This window comes from Dasypus novemcinctus, chromosome 1 (assembly GCF_030445035.2).
Source record: "Dasypus novemcinctus isolate mDasNov1 chromosome 1, mDasNov1.1.hap2, whole genome shotgun sequence".
In the NCBI taxonomy this organism is placed as follows: domain Eukaryota; kingdom Metazoa; phylum Chordata; class Mammalia; order Cingulata; family Dasypodidae; genus Dasypus; species Dasypus novemcinctus.
Genome location: NC_080673.1, coordinates 151587291 through 151611647, shown reverse-complemented (window position 1 = coordinate 151611647; position 24357 = coordinate 151587291). Strand labels below are relative to the sequence as shown.

General features: G+C 40.2%; 1 protein-coding gene and 1 pseudogene across 5 annotated transcripts in view; both read left to right on the top strand.

The window, feature by feature from the left end:
• The window catches only part of CRACD (capping protein inhibiting regulator of actin dynamics), a 301181-nt gene that overhangs the window by 205619 nt on the left and 71205 nt on the right, over nucleotides 1–24357 (top strand). Inside the window, exon 1 of one of the 5 annotated variants that reach the window (XM_023589434.3) lies at nucleotides 3127–3211. The exons of 3 other annotated variants lie outside the window; for them this stretch is intronic. Coding sequence is in view for 1 of the 2 variants with exons in the window: in XM_023589430.3 (XP_023445198.2) it covers nucleotides 3750–3783 (34 nt within the window). In the remaining variant the exon portion in view is untranslated. Of the gene's footprint in view, nucleotides 1–3126; nucleotides 3212–3663; nucleotides 3784–24357 lie in introns of those variants that run through there. One more of the 5 variants, XM_023589430.3, reaches the window with a different exon arrangement.
• On the top strand, nucleotides 14175–16116 carry LOC101420079 (small COPII coat GTPase SAR1A pseudogene; annotated as a pseudogene).

Here is a 24357-nt window from a genome sequence, read left to right as displayed (position 1 = left end):
AACTAAATATATAGACAATATAAAAAATTTTTTAAAGACTTTTTAAAAATTTATTTCTCTCCCCTTCCCCGCCACCCCCCCGCCCAGTTGTCTGCTCTCTGTGTCCATTCGCTGTGTGTTCTTCTGTAACCACTTCTGTCTTTATCAGCAGCACCGGGAATCTGTGTTTCTTATTGTTGTGTCATCTTATTGTGTCAGTTCTCCATGTGTGTGGCGCCATTCTTGGTCAGGTTGCACTTTCTTTTGCACTGGGCGACTCTCCTTACGGGGCACACTCCTTGCGCGTGGGACTCCCCTATGCGGGGGGCACACCTGCATAGCACGGTACTCCTTACGCACATCAGCACTGCATGTGGGCCAGCTCATCACAGGATTCAGGAGGCCCTAGGTTTGAACCTTGGACCGCCCATGTGGTAGGCAGACGCCCTTTCCATTGGGCCAAATCTGCTTCCCAATATAAAATTTTAAGAACACATTTGACCGTTTCATCTATATCCTTAAAATATTATATATTCAAGTCAATCAGAGTCTTGGCAGGGGGTGGGGTATAGCCTTATTGGGAAATGGAAGTATGCCTGAGATTCAGGATTGCCTTATTTTAGGTCATACCCGATATGTCATGGAAACTTTACAAGACTCTGAGAGCAGATGCATAGAGTGTGAAACATGAGTAGCCCTGCCTCCCATTAAAATTCACTTAATGATGGTTGCCCAAAATTAGGAAGGGGATTCATAAGCTGGTAAATGATGTTATAGACTTGATAATGACTCCTAGGTTTCGGCATGAGCATCTGAGAGGCTTGTAGTACCATTTCCTGAAATAATTATAAGATGTTATATGATTAAGAAAGAATATGATGCATTTAAACATACTGTATCTGAAGTATCTATGGGATGCCCAGTAGAGGTTCAGGCTAAAAAGGAAAGCATTTACTGGCTGTTTTTTTTTTTTTGAGGTATCAGGGATTGAACCCAGGACCTCATACATGAGAAGAAGGCACTCAGCCACCAAGTTACATCCGCTCCCTAATGATACTAAGTTTTTCCATTTGTTTTTAGGAGGTATCGAGGATCAAACCTGGGACCTCATATATGGGAAGCAGGTGCTCAATCACTTGAGCTACATTCACCCCTCCCCTCCCCCCATTTACTGGCTTTTGGTGTTTATTTTTCACCTTAGGGCTGAAATTCACCTGGTATAAATCAGTGTGGCTGTATTAGTTGCTAAAATACTGAAATATTGCATACTCATTGGTAAGTGGTCACACCCCCAAATCCCAAAGTGCCTCCCCCAGCTGCCCTGCCTTTCCTTGGACTGCCATAGCACCGCACAATCCGTCAACTAAAGGTTAATACCTGGCACAGAAGTGGACCTCCAAGACACTGCCCCAGCACAGTAGTGTCTCCTCTCTGCTCCAGTTGTTAAAGTTTTACGTATAACTCCTGCTTACAGATCATGAAGGCTGAACACGTTTTGCACTCATCTGTGGTCCTTAGCCTATGTCATGACTTTCCACAACCTGGTCCCGAACTGCCCTTCCAGTCTGAGTACCTCCTCTTCTTTTCTCTGCTTCAGGCAATCTGAACTACTTACTGCTCCCTGACACCTTAACAATTTCTCATCTTCATTTCTGTGTAATCGTTACTCAGAAAGACTTTCCTATGTTCTCTGCACATTCTATGTTTTATTCATCTTTCAAGGCCAGTTCATTTTCTCCTTCTACCAGAAAGCCCCCACCATCTAGAAGTGATCACTCCCAACTTAAAATAACCATCCCCCTCTAATGAAACATATCACTTCCTTTCTTATATCAGGGATATCTTAGTACTTTCTATAAAAGCTTCATTCCCAGAAAGCAGATTTCCATCTGGGTTTTCTGTTTATCTTCCACAATGCCTGGCACTGAATCTTTCTTATAGTGGATAGAAAATAAATAATTGTTGAATAAATGAAAGTATGAATCTAAATTAAAGGACTTTACCAATTATTTTTGGTTTATAGTTGCTAACAGTTTAATCAAGCTTTGGAATGTCTAGAAAAATATCATACTCAAATGAAAATCTCCGAGTCTTATATCTATAATATTTTATTTCATGCCAAAAAAAAAAACCCACAACAAAACAACACACAACTCCTCCCCAATAAAAGGCAGAAATATTTGCTGACTTTGAGTACTAACGCATTTGGTACTTTCAGTTGTGTTTTGGTCATCTTCCTTAATGTAAAATGGTAATGGCAATGCACCATTATCTGCACTGGCTTCAATTAATCTTTCAGAAATGCTAGGGAAACGGACTTGGCCCAGTGGTTGGGGCGTCCGTCTACCACATGGGAGGTCCGTGGTTCAGACCCCAGGCCTCCTTGACCCGTGTGCAGCTGGCCCATGCGCAGTGCTGATGCGCGCAAGGAGTGCCCTGCCATGCAGGGGTGTCCCCTGCGTACGGGAGCCCCACGCGCAAGGAGTGCGCCGCATAGGGAGAGCCGCCCAGCACGAAAGAAGGTGCAGCCTGCCGAGGAGTGGCGCCGCCCACACTTCCCATGCTGCTGATGACAACAGAAGCAGACAAAGAAACAAGACCCAGCAAATGGACACAGAACAGACAATTGGGGGGGGGGGGAAATTAAATAAATAAATAAATCTTTTAAAAAAAAAATGCAAGAGCAGAGCTTTTCTTGTAAGGAGTGTTGCACGATTTCCTCTACTGCAGCAAATCAAGCTTCTGTTGTAACACTGGCAGCATAGAATGAGTCACTGCTTTGTTGCTTTGGCCGGGACAAAGTGTTTCCTGAAGTCAGATACAAGTGCCGAATGCCTAATGGAACCCTGGTGTCTATAACCTCTCTAAAAAATTCGCTATCCTAATGCCTTTGGTAGATGTAAAGTGAAAACCAAACTTCCACTGTTTGATTGAGGTAGCACACAATTTGCATGTAAGATCATTGGTATGTAGACGTATTCCTTTCTTAGCATAGACCTCATTGCTTTTGTCTCTGTTCTTTTAAATAAGATTCGGACAAAATATAGGCTCAGCCTTCATCTGCTGTGCCAAGAAGTAACGTCTGGCATTTGCCCTGGGTAGACACTGGAGGAGAGACGCTTGGGCGAGAGGCAGTGCTGAGACCTGCAGGGTACCTATGGTTGTGGTTGCCAGCCCCAACCTGCTGACCTGGACACCCAGCGCAAGCTCATCCTCTGCATTGCAGTGCTCAGTGAGTCTTGATTTTGTCAGAAATAGGGGGTATGAATCTTCCCAGAGATACTATTTTCCTCTCCTCCAAAACTAGGAAATGCTGAATGGAGCAAACATATCTAATCTCCCCTCTCTCATCTCCTCTCTTTTTCATTGAAATCTTTTTAATGAAAAGATTATGTATCTTCACCTAGGGCCATAAGCAGAAGGTGAATATCAATGAAATTAGTTGATGCGTAACTTCAGGGTGGGGAAAGAAAGCCTGCACAGCAGCACGGCACCAGGTGGCAGCTATGCTGTTGTGCAGTGTTTCTCAGAGCAACTGTCAGAAACAGAATTCTAGATTGGATACTCCATTGGCTGTTTTCTCCTTACTGGAATTAGAACTATGTCAAAAGCGAACCCAACGGTATCTGTGCCTAACCTGTCTCAGACTATAGAAGTTTTTTATCATATACCAAATGCTCTGCTGAGCTCGTTGAGTGGGACATGCCCACCCCATATTGCAGGGTCTCTGGCTGGGATAATTTACCAGACAGAAAAATCTCATCTGCCTGATGGGAAAGCTTTCGACTTCAGTGAGCCCAGAAGGTAAGTGTACTGAATTTGAAGGAAAGGGCGTGGATTTGCCCCCTGAAATTGGGAGCAGTTTTCTACAGTAGTATATCCCCCAAATGCTCTGTTATTATTAGTAAAGAACCTAAGTACTAAAAAAGGTTAGAGTGCACTCAGGGTTGGTCCTTCGTAAATCACCGTCACTTACCTCCATTTTAATAGGCTGTGTTAAATATAAGAGAAAGGGCAAGAGAGTTGCACATAATCCAAACTTTGTGCTCTTGTCACCCTCCTCTATCACATGGAGAGTGGGAGCGGTAAGGCTGAAAACCACTGTTGTACAAAGTACATCCTCTCTCTGCCTCACAAGCCCAGGTGTAGATAGCATCTTGTGAAGCTCTTAAGTCTTTCTTGCTAGCTCAGTCCTACTCTATGAATCACTGTCCTCTTGATAGCCTTTTCCTGTGTTATGAGTAATCGATAATAAATATGTTAGCCCCTTTTCTTGCTTTGTGGTCTGGCAGTTGTTGAGAGACAGCTGACTGTAACTTGGAACTCTAAAGAAAAGCCTATTTTAGCTTTCAGAGTTACATGAGGGATCTCAACTCCTACCCCCTTTCCCCATATTTGGAAGCCTTACAGTTGATAACCAGGAGTGGAAAACTTACCTAGAGAGTCCTGTTGTTAAGCCTGGAGAAGATTTTACATGGGATGCCTCAGCTTACAACATCCCACAGTGTTTTATCAAGATAAATATTGTAGGAGAGTGGATTCTCAAGGCTGAGGAGTCTATATGCTATACCACCCAAATAAGTAAATGAAAAAAAAATCGCAGAAGTGCCAGAATGAGAATTAGTCTTTCAAGTGGCAGTACTGTGGGATCCCACTAGAGAACACTCAGCTTATCATCTTGGTACAGGCTGTTGCAGACAACCCAGGAGCATTATTTGTTTCCCACTGGAAAGTCAAGATCATTGTGGAGGACTGTACAGTGCAGTTTGTTTTCAGGGAGCTGCCTTCATTCAAATTATTAGAAAATAGTTCTCAAAATAACTCTTGCTCTGAGTTAGAGCAGGCATCTGACTAGGAAAAATGCACATTTGAGGAACCTAGCCTTGCCCGTACATTGACGGCTCTGTGCTCTAAACTTTAGCAATGAATCTGCTCATGTTTGGAGGGCTAGAACTACAATTCAGTACTGTATTTCTTAAATGCCTACTTTGTTCCCACCACAACTAGGTAGGTCACTTGAGGCGTACAAAGAAGCAGAGGACACAAACCCTGCTCTCATGAAGCTTACAGTCTGCTTGGAAAGGTAACATAAACATGGAATTTTTAAAAAGCAAGACACAAACAAGGCTCAAGGCATTATTTAAAGGCAATAAATTTTACTGTAATATCAGGTACCTACCTTGGCAGTTGTCTTTCAGAGACTGCTAAAGCCTCCATCTCTGCAAAGTCCTCTTGGATCATTTTGGAGGTCGGAGGACACCTCTTCTGAATGTGCATATTTGCTCTTAACTCTAGAGCTCTTAACACCGTACCTGTGGAGTTTAGTGCTATTACTAGGATACAGGTTGGTTTTTAACCCAATGAGGAAAAAACACAATGCCTTATCTCATGGTTCTTTAAATGCTAGTTTTAAGTTATATATATGCCTATTATTTCCTATGTATCTGATATATTACAAAGATTACTAGATTATTAGCTTGCCTAGGCATGTAGCAACTTGAAGGCAGGGTTAACATAATATTTTCACTACCCAAAACACTACCATATGCCAGTGAGATTTAACATATTCTGGGATTGGAGTGAAATGAGGTAAAAGAAACTATTAATGGAAACAGATGTGGCTCAACCAATTGGGCTCCCTTCTACCATATAGGAGGTCCCGGGTTTGATGCCCAGGGCCTTCTGGTGAGGGCAACCTGGCCCACCTGGAGTGCTGGCCCACACAGGAATGAAGCCCCACACAGGAGTGCCACCCTGTGTGGGAAGGCTGCCCCGTGTGGGAAAGCCGCCCCATGCAGGAGTGCCAACCAACACAGAAAGCTGGTGCAACAAGAGGACACAACAAGAGATACAGAGGAGAGAAAATAAAATGTAGCAGAACAGGGAGCTGAGGTGGCACAAGAGAGTAATTGCCTCTCTCCCACTCTGGAAGGTCCCAGGATTGGTTCCTGGAGCCGCCTAATGAGAATACAAGCAGACACAGAAGAACACACAGCGAATGGACACAGAGAGCAGACAACAGGGGGAATGGGGGAGGAGGGATAAATAAAATAAATCTTTAAAAAAAAGAAACCATTAATATTTTCTATTTCCTAAGTATTTTTCCTTTTTTTCTTTCTTCCATTTTTCTGTTCTGTTTCCTTATATCCTGCTCTTCTCTTCCTCATCACCTTTTCCCTTTTCATACTTAGAAATGCCATATAATGGTCAGATACATCCATTCATTAATTCAACAAATTTTTAAATATTATCTAGTACTATAATGGTTAATATTTTTGAGTCCTTACTATGTACCATTCTGCTAAGTGCTTTATATGCAATATCTAATTTATCCTTATAAGTGAAAGGTATGTATTATTATATCCCTATTTTACAGTCAAGAAAACAGAAATTTAAGAGATTATGGAATTTGCCCAAGTCTCATGGTAAGAGAATTGAGACAAACTCAGTGTCTGACTTCAGAGCTCATATGCCTTACCTATAGTGAGGGCCAGTCTAGCTGGCTTGACACATTTTTTTATAACGGAACAAAATGGTTAAAAGCATGGTCTTGCGAATTAGACAGAGTTGGTTTAAATCTCAGCACTGCTGCTTATTAACTGTGTAATACTGGGCAAACAATTTAGTCTCCCTGAACCTCAGTTTCCTTGTGTATAATAAATATATGGGAGTGTATAAAATATGGGCATTGTGAAAATTAAATGAAATATTACATGTAAAACTTTGTGACATAGCCAAAGTTTAGCAAAGTTTACTATTACTATTATTATTTATTGGATAAATTCCCCCCCCTTGGTAATCAACCTCATTTGATTACAAAAAATTCTGATAAGTCTTGAACTGTCCGTGGTAACTATTGGGAATTTATTATGAAAGAATATATCTAAAGATTCCTTGAATCCATTTATATCATCATCCTCTGTAACTTCTGAGGGTTAGTAACAAGTTCTAAAGTTTCCTACATGATGTGTAAAGGAGCATAATACAGTTCTTACCTCTAATGGTTCCAGAATGATCTTCATCAATCTTTCATCTGAAATCCTGGTGCTTATTAAATATTTTGGATATTGGTCTAGGAAATGAATCCTTGAAAAACTGATGGAGAGGAATACAATTTCCCTTAACAGTCTAGGTCTTCTGACTTGAGCCCCTACCTGGTCTTGTGGTTCTCAGAGTTGAGAGACCTGGTTTCCTTGCTCACTGACCTAACTGAGCTAGCTTAACTTCTCTAGTCTGTTGTGGAAGTTAAGTAGGCACTCTTTACCATCACTCACAACTACTTGAAGTTGTTATGAGAAAGTCACTCTGAAAATATCAAGTGATGCAATTCAGCAGAAATGAATCTGGTACACGCAGATTTGATTTCCCTTTACCCAGCAGGAATTTTATATTAAAGGTAAAGTATATATACAAAAGGTAAAGAATAATACTTTTTAAAAGTTTTGCTCCAAATTATGAGTTTTTGACTGAGGCTTAAAACCAAAATCAGCAGCCACTAAGGCTCAAGTTTAATAAAGCTTTCTTCCTTAAGTAAGAAATGGAAGATTTTGTTTAACTCTGAGATAGAGTTTTGGTACTTGAGAAGCAAATTATCAAAGCCAATGTGGGGATTACAACAGCATGAGCATCATTTCTGGCTTTGGCAGTGTCAAAGAGCTTATTTAATCACTTTGGCAGCTTCAGGCTTTGGAATGCTTTCTCATCTTCAATTAGTCAAAGTGACTGCCATGTATGCAGTGGGTTTGTGTAGATAAAAATTGGTTTTGTTGCATCTAAATGTCTAACTTGCTGGGAAGTGTGGTAATTTTTCTTGATCAGTGTTTCTCAAATACTTTACTTGAACCAGAGCAAGAAATATGTTTTATATCAGAAATATGCATATACGAGGTTGTGTGTGGGTAGTGGGTATAAATCAGTAGTTTGAGGGCCTGCTTTCCACCATGCACAAGGTCCTGGGTTCAGTCCAAAAAGGAACACACACAAATTGGAAACAAATGTTTAATGAAGTACTGCTCACTCTTGAACCTGTAATTCACTCTATTTCTATTCCTCTCCTCTTTTCTTATTTAATTTTAAAAGAATGCTGGTCATGATCCACTAACTTAATTGCAGGATCCACTAAATGAGCTATAACCCACTATTTGAAAAACAATGATCTTAAGGATCCCCCTTAGTCCAAAGGCTACCTCACCTCCCTGGGCTTCACATGCCTTCAAGAGTAGGTTTTACACCCTCTCTTCAGTTTATCCATAATACTCACACTTATCACCATTACTACCATCGCTCCTACCACTGAACTCTTTGGACCCTTGGGTAGAGAGAGTCTCATCAGCTGCTGCCAGGGTTTTTTCCCCTAGCAAGACTCCAACTTTTTCTCACAATGCTTGAAAAACCTAGTGAATTTTGAAAAATAACTTTTCTTTTTCTAAGTTTTTGATTGTTAGCTGAAGTCAGGAACTCAGGGATTTCTGCAGTATGCCAATTCTACCTCAATGCTCTGTACATAATGGGACACAGATTATAGTCACTGTTTGGTTGTGGTCTCAGATCTGAGCACAATGTAAATAGAGCTCTTGCAGAAGTAGTGCTGACCTACGGTAGACAGAATATCTCTGGGTCTCCGTAGATGGCCTGAGTTCAGTATAAACGATATAAATTTGGAGGGTTATTAGTACAGCCAGAGCCTAGGCAGGGCAGGTATTCTTGAAGCAGGGACATTCAAGACACCAAGGAAAGCAGACAGGAACTTTCAGGGTCAGCAGAATTTGGGTGGACTTTTGATGCCTATAGCAGTCTGCATTTGTGTCATTGGCCCAGAAGACATGGTGTCTGAGGCCCAACTGGCTTTGCTCCTAAGAAAAGAGCCTCAGGACTCTTAAGGAACCCTCAGTGGTTAATGTAATCCCTGATCTCTTAGTGTTGGGTCTGAAGGCAGGTCTGCATATTTTGTCCAGATATGAGACTCGCACATTAGTTCAGAAAACTTCACTGGGTGGCGGTGGGATGATGAGGTTTGGGGATTCAGATTCCAGGACTGTGCCACTATTCTTTCTTTGTCAGTATTTTCATTCCCTGGGGTAGGGACTTTGATCCTGACTTGAAGAGGCAGATGGATTTGCTTCTTTGACACTTGAAGACTAAGTTATTGCCTTCTCCCAAAATTGGAAGGTCATTTATTTTGCTAAATAGACACAATAGTAACAAAACAAGCATAGAGCATAGAGATAAACCAGGAAATGGAGAAAGCATAACAAATGTAATAAACAGATAATTTAAGAAAAGATTTGTAAATCATCTGTACCAGAATATATTCTAAATTTACCTGGTTTGTTAAAGAAAATGCTATACTTAGGAGCTCAGTCCTGAAATTACAACCTTTAAAAGTCACTATCTTTAACAAGTAGAATAATGATTCTCCAACATGCAGAATATCTTAATATCTGAAGCTTGGTTTATTCTGATGATATGTTTTGTTCTATAATGAAACTGGTCTGACCTTGGTATTGTTTTCTGTCCAACAGTCAAAATCATTCTGAGTCAGAGTCCTAAATAGTTCCTTACTGATTTAAATTTTAGATGAATACACTATTAGTTAACAATTTTTAAAATCCTATTATACATCTTTAAGGATTCTGTTATTGATAATCAATTTCTCTTTGTTTTTGAGATCCACTAATACAATAATATGCCATCTGTATTAGTCAGGATAGGCCAACCTGTGCTGCTGTAATAAAATATGAATTTCAAAATATCAGTTACATAAAACAATAAAAGTTAATTTCACACTTACACAGATAATTTCACAGATACAATAGGTCTTCTAGGGGTGTGTGTGTGTGTCTGTGTATCTGTGTCTGTTTTCCAAGTAGTGATTTAGGAATCCAGGCTCCTTCTTACCTGTGTCCCTGTCCTCCTGGAGTTCTTGCTTCCAGCCACAGGGAAGAAAGTAGAGGTGGGGAAGAAAAAGAGGAAGAGACTATGAAAGATCACAGAGGACTTTTAAAGGACCAGGTCTGGAAGTGACATACCTCACTCCTACTTACATCCAATGGCCAGAATTTGTTGACTTGCAATCTTCCCCTGTGTTCATGAGGAAAATGGAAACAGTCTGGTGACTATAATCATTGACTCTACACCACACTCTAATATACCCCAAATAAAATGTTTATCAGTTCTTTTTAAAATGTCCAATATAAACTGGAATTGGGATGCTTGGGCTTAAGGGTGTGTCTCTCACTCATTTTTAAATTATAATTTTATTGAGGGATAATTTCCATAAAATAAACAGCAGTCACTTAAGGTGTAAAATTTCAAGTGTGTACACCCAAGAAACCACCACCAGAGTCAAAATACATTACATCGTCATTATCCCCCAACATTTCCTTGTTCCCCTTTGCAATCATCCCTCCCTCCGTCTCCTGCCCCAGCCAACCAATAATGTTTTCTTTCAGTTAACTTTTGAGATAGAGTAGTGCGTATGAATATCGTTTAAGTAAGAAGTATTACTGAAGATAAACATATGAAATTGAAATAGCAGTTAATGATATGGGAATTATAATTTCAAGGTTATAATTTGTGAATGTCCACAAAATCTGTGGTTTTGGAGTATTTGTCATTATTGTTTGTAATCATCAAAAACTTGGTGAATCTAATTTGCTAGCTAAAATTTCATTCTCTTCATTAAAACTTGTTATATTTGCTTTTCTTGCCTATAACATCTCTTTAGCCCCCTGAAACAGTTCATAAATTTTTAGAGTTTGAAGGGACCTTAGACAGTACCTAGATCAGTTACCTCAATTTACAGATGTGGAAAGTAAATTACTGAGAACCTAGAAAATGGCAAAGTTGATTTTACCCGAATCTCCAAAAATTCTGAGACTTGTTTCCCCATATTACACTGTTTCTTGAAGTAAAGAACATTTCTCCTAGTAATTAAGAAATACTAAATGAAAATGTGATAGTTTCAGCCACTGTTCATGAATGCAGTGATGCTAAAAATAATAATAATAATGAAAATAGAGCAAAATAAAATAAATCCCTCCGAGATATGTCCCAAGGGGGTTCATTTAGGTAACAAAATTTGAGCCATAATGTGTATGGTTCAAGGGACCTGACTTGAGGGTACCCGTGTTAGTTGTGGAGCTTCTTGGCTCTCCCCAAGGGCTTTGGACAATGAGTTATGTGTAAAGCTGTGCATTTCTAAGATACCTGTCAACACAGTATCTACAGTGCCTCACAAAAATGATTCCTGAACACAAAAAGATAAAAGACTGCTTCGATTTATTTATTTTTTTCTTATTCTGGCATTGTAGGAGCCCTGAGGTGAACAGTCAAAGAAGTAACATGTTCAAGATACAGGCAGGAATTTAAATCATTGACCTCAGACCTTTAAAATTGGAAACCTATCTATTCCACCTATATCTGGAACACAAATTAATTGAAAGGTTCTACAAAACAGGTAGCAGCGGTATCTTTTTTTTTTCCCTAGAATGGGATAATGCCAGAGCTAATCCATTACAAGTCTGAGCTGTTGCCTAGGAGTTAGTCTGGGAGAGAAATCTAGTTGGAGGACAGTGATTCTCAAAGGAATGCCTCGTCTGAGTGTAAAGGCTGTCCAATGAGAAAAGAAGAAGGAACCACAAGAAAAAAACTTAGCGCAGGAGAATAGGGTTAGAATCAAGGAAAAATAGGCGGACAAACCTGACTGACACAGTCTGGAATACCGAGACATATGACAAAATTTCATTTGAAAATCTTTTAAAACAGGGTGGGTTTGTTGTTGTTGTTGTTGTTGTTGTTTTTCCTAATTCTCAGAAATGATTTCAGTGTAACATTACCTACAAATAGGCCCAGAAGACCAGGTAACTTCTTATTCCTTTCCTAATCCATCTAAACAGCAAGGGCTCCATTTGCTTCCACTTGGGTCTCTATTTCATGAACTCCTCTATTCAATAAGCAAAAAAGCACTTTGCCAGATGGACCTAAGAAATGATAGTGTCACTTTAACCCTGGTTTACCTCCCACTGGTATAATCTAGAATTCCTGCTAAATTCTTCAAGAATCTGATGCTCACATGGTAGAACAAGTGACTTTTGCCCTTTTTCTCTAAGAATTCTTTTATACTTAGGCATGGTTTAAGAATTTGACCTGAAACTTACCTTTAACCCAGTGAGAACTAAGATTACATCTGCCTCTAGGTTAAAAAGAAGAAGAAGAGAGGGAGGGGCAAGATGGCAGCAGAGTTAGGAGCTTCAAGAGTCGCTTGTCCTACAGGGCAGTTAGTAATCACCCATAGCTATCTAAAGCACCTGTTCAGGGAGCCCAAGAGATCAGAAGAACATCCTGAATATCCTTGAAAGTATGGAAGGAAGAGACTGCCCATCTGCAATGAAGTTGTGTGAGTAGAGCCCTCCATACCCAGAGGCTGGTGCCAGTCATCCACTGGTGGTGCAAACTACCTCAGGAGATATTCCATGGCTGGAGTTGGAAGTTCCATTTCCCAAAAACAGGGATGGAAAATGGTTGAGCAGCGACTTGAGCTACTGATTAGGAAATGTGGTAGGGTGAAGTATAATCCTAAGAACAGCTAAAGTTTGAACATGTCCAAGTCAGAATGAGTCTAGTAACCACCATTTTGACTCTGCCCTGGCTTGAGGGGAAGCAGGGCTTATTGAAAATCACAGTGATGATAAGGACTGGCTTCTTTCCACCCAGACTGGATTGCAACCCTAGCCTAGGCCCCAGCACCACCTCCAATAGGGAGGAAGCTGTCGGAACCTGCACCACCTTCTGGCAACTGCACACACTTTTGACCTACATGATAACTGGACTGTTGGGCTCCTGTGGATCCACCCCCACCCCCAATAAGACAAGAGGAAGCCAGTATTTCCCTAGCCTCTCTAGCACCTACAGGCTCTTTCGACTCACATGTACTGGTTAATAGAGTGCCTTCAGTTCCATCCCTACCCCTCTCCCATAAAATAGAAGGGAAACTGTGTTTCCTCAGCCTCTTTGGACAAATACAGGTGCTTTTGGCCCACACAGTCTGGTTTGTTGAGTGCCTGGGACTATACCACCGCCTCCACACCTCCCACACATACACACCCATAGCATAGGAGAGGGCTGGTTGTTTTTGCATTGTCTCTGGGCAACTGCGTGCGCTTTTGGCCCATACAGACTGGTTTGTCAAGTGCCTTAGATTACATTTCCTCCAACCCTCCATAGGATAGGAGGGGGTTGGTGTTTTCCCAGCCTCTCTGGGCAGCTATAGGTGCTTTTGGCCCACATGAACTAGTTTGTTGGACACCTGTGGTTCCATCCTCATCTTCAGCCTTATAGGCACTTATGGCCCAGATGTTACATTTTGGGGCACTCTGGAGAGTCCATCACCCACCCCTGGCATGGAAGGATGGGGGCCAGAGCTATGTTAATATACCTGGTCAACTGCTGTCAGTTTTGACCTGCAATGCTTAATTTGCTGCCCACACCTACAGCTCAATCCCAGCCCAGGCAAGGAAGGAAGGGGTGTAAAGCTTCATCATTCTTTCTGGGCAACTAAAGTTAGCCTTGGCCTGCACAGCCTAGATTACTATGTAGAGCTCTGCATCTGTCCCTACCTCTGGCAGAGGAGAAAGGTAGGAGAAGCTTCATCAGTTCCTGGGGCAAAATGGGCAGCTTCAGCCTCCATGGCTTACAGTGCCAACTACATCCTTGGCTCCTACTACACAATCAGCAAGGGAGAAAGGATTAGAAAGCCTTAACCTAAAGAGAGAAACTGCACCCAGAATAAATACATCTAGTAAGCCAGAGGCCAAGACACCAACAAAAAACTACAATCATACCAAGAAACAGGATGATATGGCCCAGACAAAGGAAAAACGTAAGCTTCCAGATGACATAAAGGAGCTGGAGACAACTAATCATAGATGTTCAAACAAATCTCCTTAATAAATTAAGTGAGATGGCTAAAGAGATGAGGACATTAAGAAGACACTGGGTGGATATTACGTACATCCAGTGAGTAGCTGGCGGTCTTCAGTCTTGCCGGTTTGTGTGTTCTGAGAGGGTCGAGACCGCCGCCATTGGAGCAGCCCCTGGGCCACTCGGAGAATGAGGCTCACCAACGAGAGTGAATTGCCCATGGCCCTGAAGCTTCCAAGTGTGAGCTCTCGAACCAGGCCTAGGGGCTGCTTATCCAGAACTCCCCCACTTCAGGTAGTAAGCATTAATAATGTCTTTCATCTTTGAATGGATCTACAGTGGCTTTGGCAGTGTGCTCCAGTTCCTAGGACTCTACAAGAAATCTGGAAAACTTGTATTCTTGGGTTTGGACAATGCGGGCAAAACCACTCTTCTACCCATGCTCAAAGATGACAGATTGGGCCAACATATTCCAATGCTACATCCAACTTCAGAAGAGTTGACAATTGCTGGAATGACTTTTACAACTTTTGATCTTGGTGGGCATGAGCAAGCACATTGGGTTTGGAAAAATTACCTCCCAGCAATTAATGGGATTGTCTTTCTGGTGGACTGTGCAGATCATTCTTGCCTCATGGAATCCAAAGTTGAGCTTAACGCTTTAATGACTGATGAAACAATATACAATGTGCCAATCTTATACTTGGGTAACAAAATTAACAGAACAGATGCAATTAGTGAAGAAAAACTCCGTGAGATATTTGGGCTTTATGGACAGACCACAGGAGAGGGGAATGTGACCCTGAAGGAACTGAATGCCCGCCCCATGGAAGTCTTCATGTGCAGGTTGCTCAAGAGGCAAGGCTACGGCGAGGGTTTCCTCTGGCTTTCCCGGTATATTGACTGATGTTTGGACAGTGAAAATGAAAGAGTTTTACTTCTCTGGAAAAAAAAGAAAGAAGACAATGACGACGACACTGGATGAGTACAAAGAAAAATTTGAAAGCATGCTCAGAAAACCAGCAGATCTTAAGGAAATGAAAGGCACAATAAATGAGATTAAAAATACAATGTAGTCATGTAACAGCAGATTTAGGGAGGCAGAAGTGAGCTTGAAGACATGGCCTCTGGAAAAAAAAAAAACATACAAAAGAACAGATAAAGAAAAAATGGAAAAAATTTAGTCTCAGAGAGCTAAATGACAGCAAGAGACGTGCAAGCATACATGTCTCATGGGTGTCCCAGAAAAAGAGGAGAAGGGAAAAGGGGCAAAAGGAGTATCTGAAGAACTAATTGTAGAAAATTTCCCAACCCATTTGAAGGACAAAGCTATCCATGTCCAAGAAGAACAATGTACTCCCATCCAAATAAATAGGAATAGACCTATTCTGAGACACATACTGGTGAGAATGTCAAATACCAAAGACAGAATTCTGAAAGCAGCGAGAGAAAAGCAATGCTTCACATACAAGGGACACCCAATAAGATTAAGTGCTGATTTTTCATCAGAAACCATGGAGACAAGAAGGCAGTGGTATGACATATTTAAGATACTACAAGAGAAAAACGACCAGCCAAGAATCTCATATCTGGAAAGATTGTCTTTCAAAAATGAGGGTGCAGTAAGCAGATGTGGCTCAAGCAATTGGGCTCTCATCTACCACATACGAGGTCCAGGGTTTGACACCCAGGGCCTCCTGGTGAAGGCACACTTGCCCAAGTAGTGAGCTGGCCCACATGGAGTGCCATCCCATGAAGGAGTGCTGCCCTGCCCAGGAGTGCTGGCCCATCGGGGAGCTGGCACACCAAGAAGACACAACAGGAAGAGACATGGAGGAGAGACAGTAAGAGACATGGGAGACCAGGGAGTTGAGGTGGCACAAGAGAATGGTAACCTCTCTCCCACTCCAGAAAGTCCCAGGATCTGTTCCCAGAGCCACCTAATGAGAATACAAGCAGACACAGAAGAACATACAGCAAATGGACACAGCAAGCAGACAATGGAGGGAGGGGGGAGAAAGAAATAAATCTCTCTTTTTTTAATTAGGGTAAGTTTAGAATATTCACAGATAAACAGAAATTTATAGTGTTTGTAACCAAGACATTGGCTTTGCAGGAAATACTTGTAGCAGTTTGATATTATCAGTGAATTCCAAAAAGAAATATTGGATTATGTTTGTAACTGATCTTTTCCTCTGGGCATATTAGATTATACTGGATTCATAGGTTTACTTGATTAAGTAATTACATAAACCTCTTGTGCCAGTAAGGCATTGAGTCCCTATCCTTTGGTGGGTGGGGACTCACAGATAAAAGGCATAACAAAGGAAAGAGCTGAGGGTTTTTGATGTCGGAATTTTGATGTTGGAGTTTGATGCTGAAGCCTTAAGCTGGAACCCCAGGAAGTAAGCACGCAAAGGAAAGAGAAGCAAGCCCCAGGAAGGGAGGTACCCAGGAAGCCTGAACCCTTGCAGATGTTGGCAGCTATCTTGCTCCAACATGTGAAAATAGACTTTGGTGAGGGAAGTCATTTATGCTTTATGACCTGGTATCTGTAAGCTCCTACCCCAAATAAATGCCCTTTTTAAAAACCAACCAATTTCTGGTATTTTATATCAGCACCCCTTTGGCTGACTAATACAATACTAAAGGGAGTGCTATAGTCCGAAAAGAAAAGACAGGAGAGAGAGGCTTGGAAGAGAGTCTAGAAATGAAGATGATATCAGTAAAAGTAATTAAAAGTATAAAAAGAGTTGTGAAAATAAAATATGACAGATAAAAGGCAAAGGTCAAAAGGAGTCAATTAAGAACTAAACTCCCCAATCAAAAGACACAGACTGGGAAGCAGATGTGGCTAAAGTGATTGAGTGCCTGCTTCTCACATGGGAGTTTCCAGGTTTGGTTCCTGGTTCCTCCCGAAAATAAAAAAAAAACAACAAGCAAAACAAACAAAAAACTAACTTGGGAACTGATGTGCCTCAGTGGTTGATCTCCAGTTTCCCACATACAAGATCCGGAGTTCAATCCCCATCCCCTAGTACCTCAAGGGAAAAAAAAAAAGACAGACTAGAAGAATGGATATGAAAATATGAGCCAGCTATATGCTGTCTACAAGAGACTCACCTTAGACCCAAAAATACCAATAGATTGAAAGTGAAAGGCTGGAAAAAGATATTCCATGAAGGTAGTAACAAAAAAACAACAACAACAAAAAACCCTGGCTTAGCTATGCTTATATTGGATGAAATCAATTTTAAAAGCAAAACTTTTTAGAGACAAGGAAAGACATTATATATTAATAAAAGGAAAAATTCACCAGGAAGAAATAACAATCATACATGTATATGCACCTAAACAGGATGCCCCAAATTCACCAGGAAGAAATAACAATCATACATGTATATGCACCTAAACAGGATGCCCCAAATTACATGAGGCAAACACTGGCAAAACAGAAAGGAGAAATAGATGTATCTACAATAATAGTTGGAGACTTCAATACACCAGTCTCAGTTATGAGCAGAACATCTGGGAAGAGAATCAAAGAAACAGAGAACTTGAATAATATGATAAATGGACTAAACCTAATAGACATATAAAGAACATTGCACCCTAAAACAGCAGGATATTACATTCTTCTCAAGTGCTCGTGGATCTTTCTCCATGATAGACCATATGATTGGTCTCAAAGCAGATCTCAGTAAATTCAACAAGATCAAAATTATACAAAACACTTTCTCTGATCATATGGATTAAAGTTGGAAATCAACAAGAGGCAGGAAAAGGAAAAATTCACAAATACATAGAGATTAAACAACACACTCTTAAATAATTAGTGGGTCAGAGAAGAAATTGTGAGAGAAATCAATAAATGTCTCAAGATGAATGAAAACAAGAACTCAACATATCAGAACCTATGGAATGCAGCAAAGGCAGTGCTGAGATTGAAATTTACAGCCCTCAGTGCTTAAAAAAAAAGAAGAAAGAGCTAAAATCATTGACCTAACTACACAGCTGGAGGAACTAGAAAAAAGAACTGAAAACTATTCCTAAAGCAGCAGAAGAAACAAAATAATAAACATCAGGCAGAAATAAATGAAACTGAGAACAAAAACAACAGTAGAGGAAATTAGCAAAACCAAAAATTGGTTCTTTAAAAAGACTAATAAAATTGACAAACCCTTAGCTAGACTGACCAAGAAAAAAAGAGAAGATGCAAAGAAATAAAATAAAAAATGAAAATGCAGACATTACTACTGACCCCACAGAAATAGAAGAGCTCATAAGAGGATACTATGAACACCTGTACACCAACAAACTAGACAATGTAGATAAAATGAAAAAATTCCTAGGAATGTACAAACAACCTACCCTGACCCCAGAAGAAATGGAAGACTTCTACAAACCAATCACAACTAAAGAGATTTTAACAGTCATCAGACAGTTCCCCAAAATGAAAGCCCAGGACCAGGTGGTTTCACTGATGAATTCTACCAAGCATTCAAAGAAAATTTAATACCAATCTTACTCAAACTCTTCTAAAAACTGAACAATAAGAAATGCTACCAAACCCATTCTATGAAACCAATGTCACCTCAATACCAAAACCAAATAAAGATAGCATGAAAAAAGAAAATTACAGACCCATTTCCCTAATGAATACAGATGCAAAAATCCTCAACAAAATACTTGTTAATCAAATCCAACAACACATTAAAGGAATTATTCATCATGTCAAGTGAATTTTATACCAGGCATGCAAGGGTGGTTCAGCACAAGAAAATTAATCAGTATAATACACCACAATAATAAACCAAAGAAGAAAAATCACATGATCCTATCAGTTGACATAGAAAAGGTATTTGAGAAAATACAGCATATTTTCTTGATAAAAATACTGTAAAACCATTGTCTATGAGGTGCAGAGGTGCCCAAAGATGTACTTACCAAATCCAATGGATGTGTCATGATGATGGCAACGAGTGTTGTTGGGGGGGGAGAGGGGGGGTGGGGGGGTGGGGTTGAATGGGACCTCACATATATATTTTTAATGTAATATTATTACAAAGTCAATAAAAAAAAAAAAGGAAAAAAAAAAAAGGAAAAAAAAATACTGTAAAAGATAAGAATTGAAGGAAACTTTCTCAAAGTAATAAAGACCATATATGAAAAACCCACAGCTAACATTGTAATCAATGGTGAAGACTGAAAGCTTTCCCATTGAGATTGGGAACAAGACAAGGATGCCTACTGTCACTGCTCTTGCTCTAGTACTAGAGGTTCTAGCAATAGCAATCAGGCAAGAAAAAGAAATAAAAAGTATCTAGATTCGAAAGGAAGAAGTAAAACTTTTGCTATTCAAAGATATGATCCTATGCCTAGAAGTCCTCAAAAATCTGCAACAAAACTGCTAGAGCTAATAAACGATTTCAGCAGAGTGTCAGGATATAAGATTAATATGCAAAAAATTCAGTGATGTTTCTATATACTAGTAATGAGCATTCTGAGGAGGAAGTCGGGGAAAAATTCCATTTACAATAGCAATTAAAAGAATCAAAAGAAAGGACCTAACTGAGGATGTAAAGCACTTGTCAGAAAACTACAATGCATTGATTAAAGAAATAGTTTAAAAACTTAAATAAATGAGTTGGAAGACTAAATATCATTAAGATGTGAATTCTACCCAGATTGATATACAGATTCAATGCAATTCTAATAAAAACTCCACCAGTATTTTTTTAAAGAATTGGAAAACACAATTATCAAATTCATTTGTAAGGATAAGAGGTCTTGAGTAGCCAGAAACATCTTAAAAAGGAAGACCAAAGTTGGAGGACTATCATGTCCAGACTTTAAATCATATTACCTAGCTACAGTGGTAAAAACAGCATGGTACTGGCATTAAGATAGACACATAGACCAATGGAACTGAATTGATGGTTCAGAAACAGACCCTCACATCAAGTGATTTTTGACCAGCTTGTCAGACACACCCTGCTGGTGCAGAAAAGTCTGTTCAACAAATGGTACTGGGAGAATTGGATAGCCATATTCAAAAGAAAGAAAGAAGACCCTTACCTAACACCATACACAAAAATTAACTCAAAATGGATGAAAGACATATATATAAAAACTAGAACCATAAAGCGCCTAGAAGAAAATGTAAGGAAACATCTTCAAGTCCTGGTGGTAGGTGGTAGATTCTTAAACCTTACACCAAAAGCATGAACAACGAAAGAAAACATGGATAAATGGGACCTCAAACTTAAACATTTCTGTAATCCAAAGGACTTTGTCAAGAAGATGAAAACACAGCCCACTCAATGGGAGAAAATATTTAGAAATGACATATCTAATAAGGTTTTGATTTCCATTCTATATAAAGGGATCATACAACTCAACAATAAAAGAGCAAGCAATCCAACTAAAACATGGGCAAAAGACTTAAATAGACATTTCTCCAAAGTGGAAATACAAATGGCCAAAAAGCACATGAAAAAATGTTCACTATCACTAGCTATTAGAGAAATGCAAATCAAACTGACAATGAGATATCATCTCACACTGCATAGAAAGGCCATTATTTTAAAAAACAGAAAATAATAAGTGCTGGAGAGATGGGAACACTCCTTCACTGTTGGTGGGAATGTAAAATGGTGTAGGCCCTGTGGAAGGTAATTTGGTGGTTCCTCTGGAAACTAAATATAGGACCGATCCAGCAATTCCTCTACTAGGAATTGATCCAGCAATTCCTCTACTAGGAATATATCCAGAAAAACATGAACAGACATCTGCACATTGGTGTTCATAGCATCATTATTTACATTTGCAAAAGATGGAAACAACCCAAGTGTCCATCAATCAATGAATGGATAAATAAAATGTGGTATATACATACAATGGAATACTATGCTACTGTAAGAAGAAATGAAATTGGAACACATTTGATAACATAGATGAAACTTGAAACATTATGCTAAGTGAAATAAGCCAGGCACAAAAGGACAAATATTTCATGATCTCAATAATATGAACTAAGTAGGAAGAATAAACACAAGGAGTTAAAACCTAGAGTATAGATTATTAAGAGATAAGAGAAGGACTGAGAAGGGGTACTGATGCTTAATGTGTGTAGAAGTTTTAATTAACTTTACTGTAAAAGTGTGGAAATGGATAGTTGATGGTAACACCTTATAGTGAGTCGAATGCTGTTGATTCATAAATGGAACTGTGACTGAAAAGGTTAGTCTAGGGATATAAATATCAACTGAAAGAAAGCTAGAGAATAATCTAGGTACTGAGTAACATAGTGAACCCAGAGGTGGATGAAAATTGTGGTTAATAGTGAAAATGCAAGAATGTCCTTCTGTGAACTAGGACAAATGTATATCATTAGTGCAAGGTGGTAAGAATGTGGAGAAGCATGGGAAAAATAAAATTAACCTATGGACTATAGTCAACAGCAATACTATAATATTCTTGCATCAATGCCAAAGATGTACTGTGTTAATAATAGGGGGTATGCAAAATACCTCCCAATGTATGCTATAGACCATAGTTAGTGTTAGTAGTGTTAGTGTTAATAGTCTGATGATACTATCTCATAATCAAATATTCTACAACAATGTAGTATACTGGTAGAGGGGTGCCATATGGGAATTGCATACATGTGCATGATTCTTTTGTAAGTTCACAACTTCTCTAATAAAAATATAAGAAAGAAGAAAAGAAAATATATGTGTGTGTCAAACTGAAATCTGTAACAGAACAATTATTTCACTGACCTTTGTGTGTCTCAGTATAACCAGTAATCACTACAGTTTTTCTCATGATTTCTAGCTGTGTAACCACTTAGCTCATTTACAGCTAAGACAGTTGTAGCCACAAAAGTTAGTAAATATCCACTATACAATTATTCTCAATAAGCATTATATTCTTCAGGGATCATTTCTGGTTTATCAATCCCAATCAATTTTCAATTTAATGAATGCACCAATATAGGGGGAGATAAGTTACAAAGACTTTGAAATCATCAATAGTTCAAGATTGAGAGAGAAAGTACCAAACTGAGACCCTGAATCTTCTAAATATCAGTTTGCTTGTTTTTCAAAAGAAATCAGTAATGCAGCAATAATATAACAGAGGCTACAAACTTGGACATACACTGATTGGACCTGTTAAGCAGGAAGTAGCAACTGTGGTACACATATTGGCAAGATATTTGCATGCCAGACAACGGGAAATAAACCCCACTAAAATTCAGTGGTCTCCTACCTCAGTGAAACTTCTAAAGGTCCAATGATCTGAGCATGTTAAGATGTCACTTTGGGGAAACGGATGTGGCTCAACCAATTGGGCTCCCATCTACCATATAGGAGGTCCAGGGTTCGATGCCCAGGGCCTCCTGGTGAGGGCAAGCCGGCCCACACGCAGTGGCAGCCCATGCTGGAAGGCCGCCCCATGCAGGAGTGCCCCACTGCGTGAGAGTTACCCCTGCATGGGAATGCCACCCAGCACAGGAAAGCCTCCCTGCACAGGAGTGCTGGCTAACACTGAGAGCTGGTGCAGCAAGATGATGCAACAAGAGACACAGAGGAGAGAAAATAAAATGTAGTGGAAAAGGGAGCTGAGGTGGTGCAGGAAAGTAATCATCTTTCTCCCACTCTGGAACATCCCAGGATCAGTTCCTGGAGCCACCTACTGAGAATACAAGCAGACACAGAAGAACACACAGCAAATAGACACAGAGAGCAGACACCAGGGTTAACGGGGGGTGGGGGTGGGGGTGGGGGGGGAGAAATAAAATAAGCCTTAAAAAAAAAAAAGATGTCCCTTCGATGGTGAAGGATAAGTTGTTGCATCTGGCCCCTTCTACCCACAAAAAAGAGGGAGCCTCTTTGGAAGTTGGAGGCAACATATTCCTCATTTGGTTTTGCTACTCTGGCCATTTACCAAACCACCTAAAAAGCTGCTAGTTTTGAGTGGAAACCAGAACAAGAGAAGGGTCTGTAACAGGTGCACGCTGCCATTCAAACTCTCTGCCCCTTGGGCCATATGATCCAGCAAATCCAGTGGTGCTTGAAATGTCAGTGACAGATATAGATGTTGTGTGTACATTTTGTAAGGCCCCTATGGTGACTCATAGTACAGACTCTTAGGATTTGAGGGCAAAGTCCTGCCATCTTCTGCGGATAATTTATTTCCTTTTGAGAAGCAGCTTTTGGCTTTTTTACTGGGCTTAGTAGAGACTGAACACTTACCTGTGGGCTACAAACTTACCATGCAACCTGAGCTGCCCATTATGAACTGGGTCTTGTTTGACCCTTCAAGCTGTAAAGTTGGCCATGCAGCACTCTGTAATCAAATGGACACAGTCTAGACAGACTTAGATCAGTCTAGACAGACTTAGATCAGGCTTGAGCAGGAACTTAAAGCACAAATAAATTACACGAGGAACTGGCCTAAATGCCCATGGCCCTCACTTCTACCAAATTACCATTGTCTCTCAGACTACACCTATGCCCTCATGGGGAGTTTCCTGTCATCAGTTGAGTGAGAAAGAGACAAACCTGGATGTGGTTTCAGTTGGTTCTGCACAATAGGCAGGTACCATCTGACAGTGGACAGCTGCAGCAAATACTACCCCATTCTGGAACATCCCTGAGAGACACTGGTGAAGGAAATCCCCTCAATGGGCAAGACTTCAAGTTTTACATCTGGTTGTTAATTTTGCCTGGAAGAAGAAAGGGCCAGAAGTATGAGTCTATCACTTCATGGACTTGTGGCCAATGGTTTGGCTGGTGGTCAAGGACTTGGAGGAAACGCAATTGAAAAGTTGATGACAAGCGCTATCTGGGGAAGAAGTATGTGATAAACACCTCTGAATGGACAGAGTGGACAAAGAAAATATTTGTGTCTAATTTGAATGTTCACCGAAGGATGAGCAGAGAAGTATTGTAATGACTGAAATGATAGGATGACACATTCTGTAGACACCAGCCACCCTCTTTCCCCAGCCACTCCTATCATTACCCAATGAGTTTGTGAATAAAGTGGCCATGGTGGTATGGGGGTCATGCATGAGCTCAGCAACATGGACTTCCACTCACCAAGGCTGATCTGTCCTGATCACTGCTGAGTATTCAATCTGCCAGCAGCATAGACCAACACTGAGTCCCTGATATGTTGGCATTCCATGGCATGACCAGCCAGCTAATTTGTGACAGGTTCATTACATTGGATCATTTTCATCATGGAAGGGTAAGTGCCTTGCTCTTACTAAAATAGACACATATGGATTTACCTTCCTTGCCTGCAATGCTGCCAAAGCTATCATCCATGGACCTACAGAATGCCTTATCAACAGTTAAGGGTTGAATTTTATCCCCCAAAAAGATACGTTAAAGTCCTAACCTCCAGTACCTCTGAATGTGACCTCATTTGGAAATAAGACGTAAT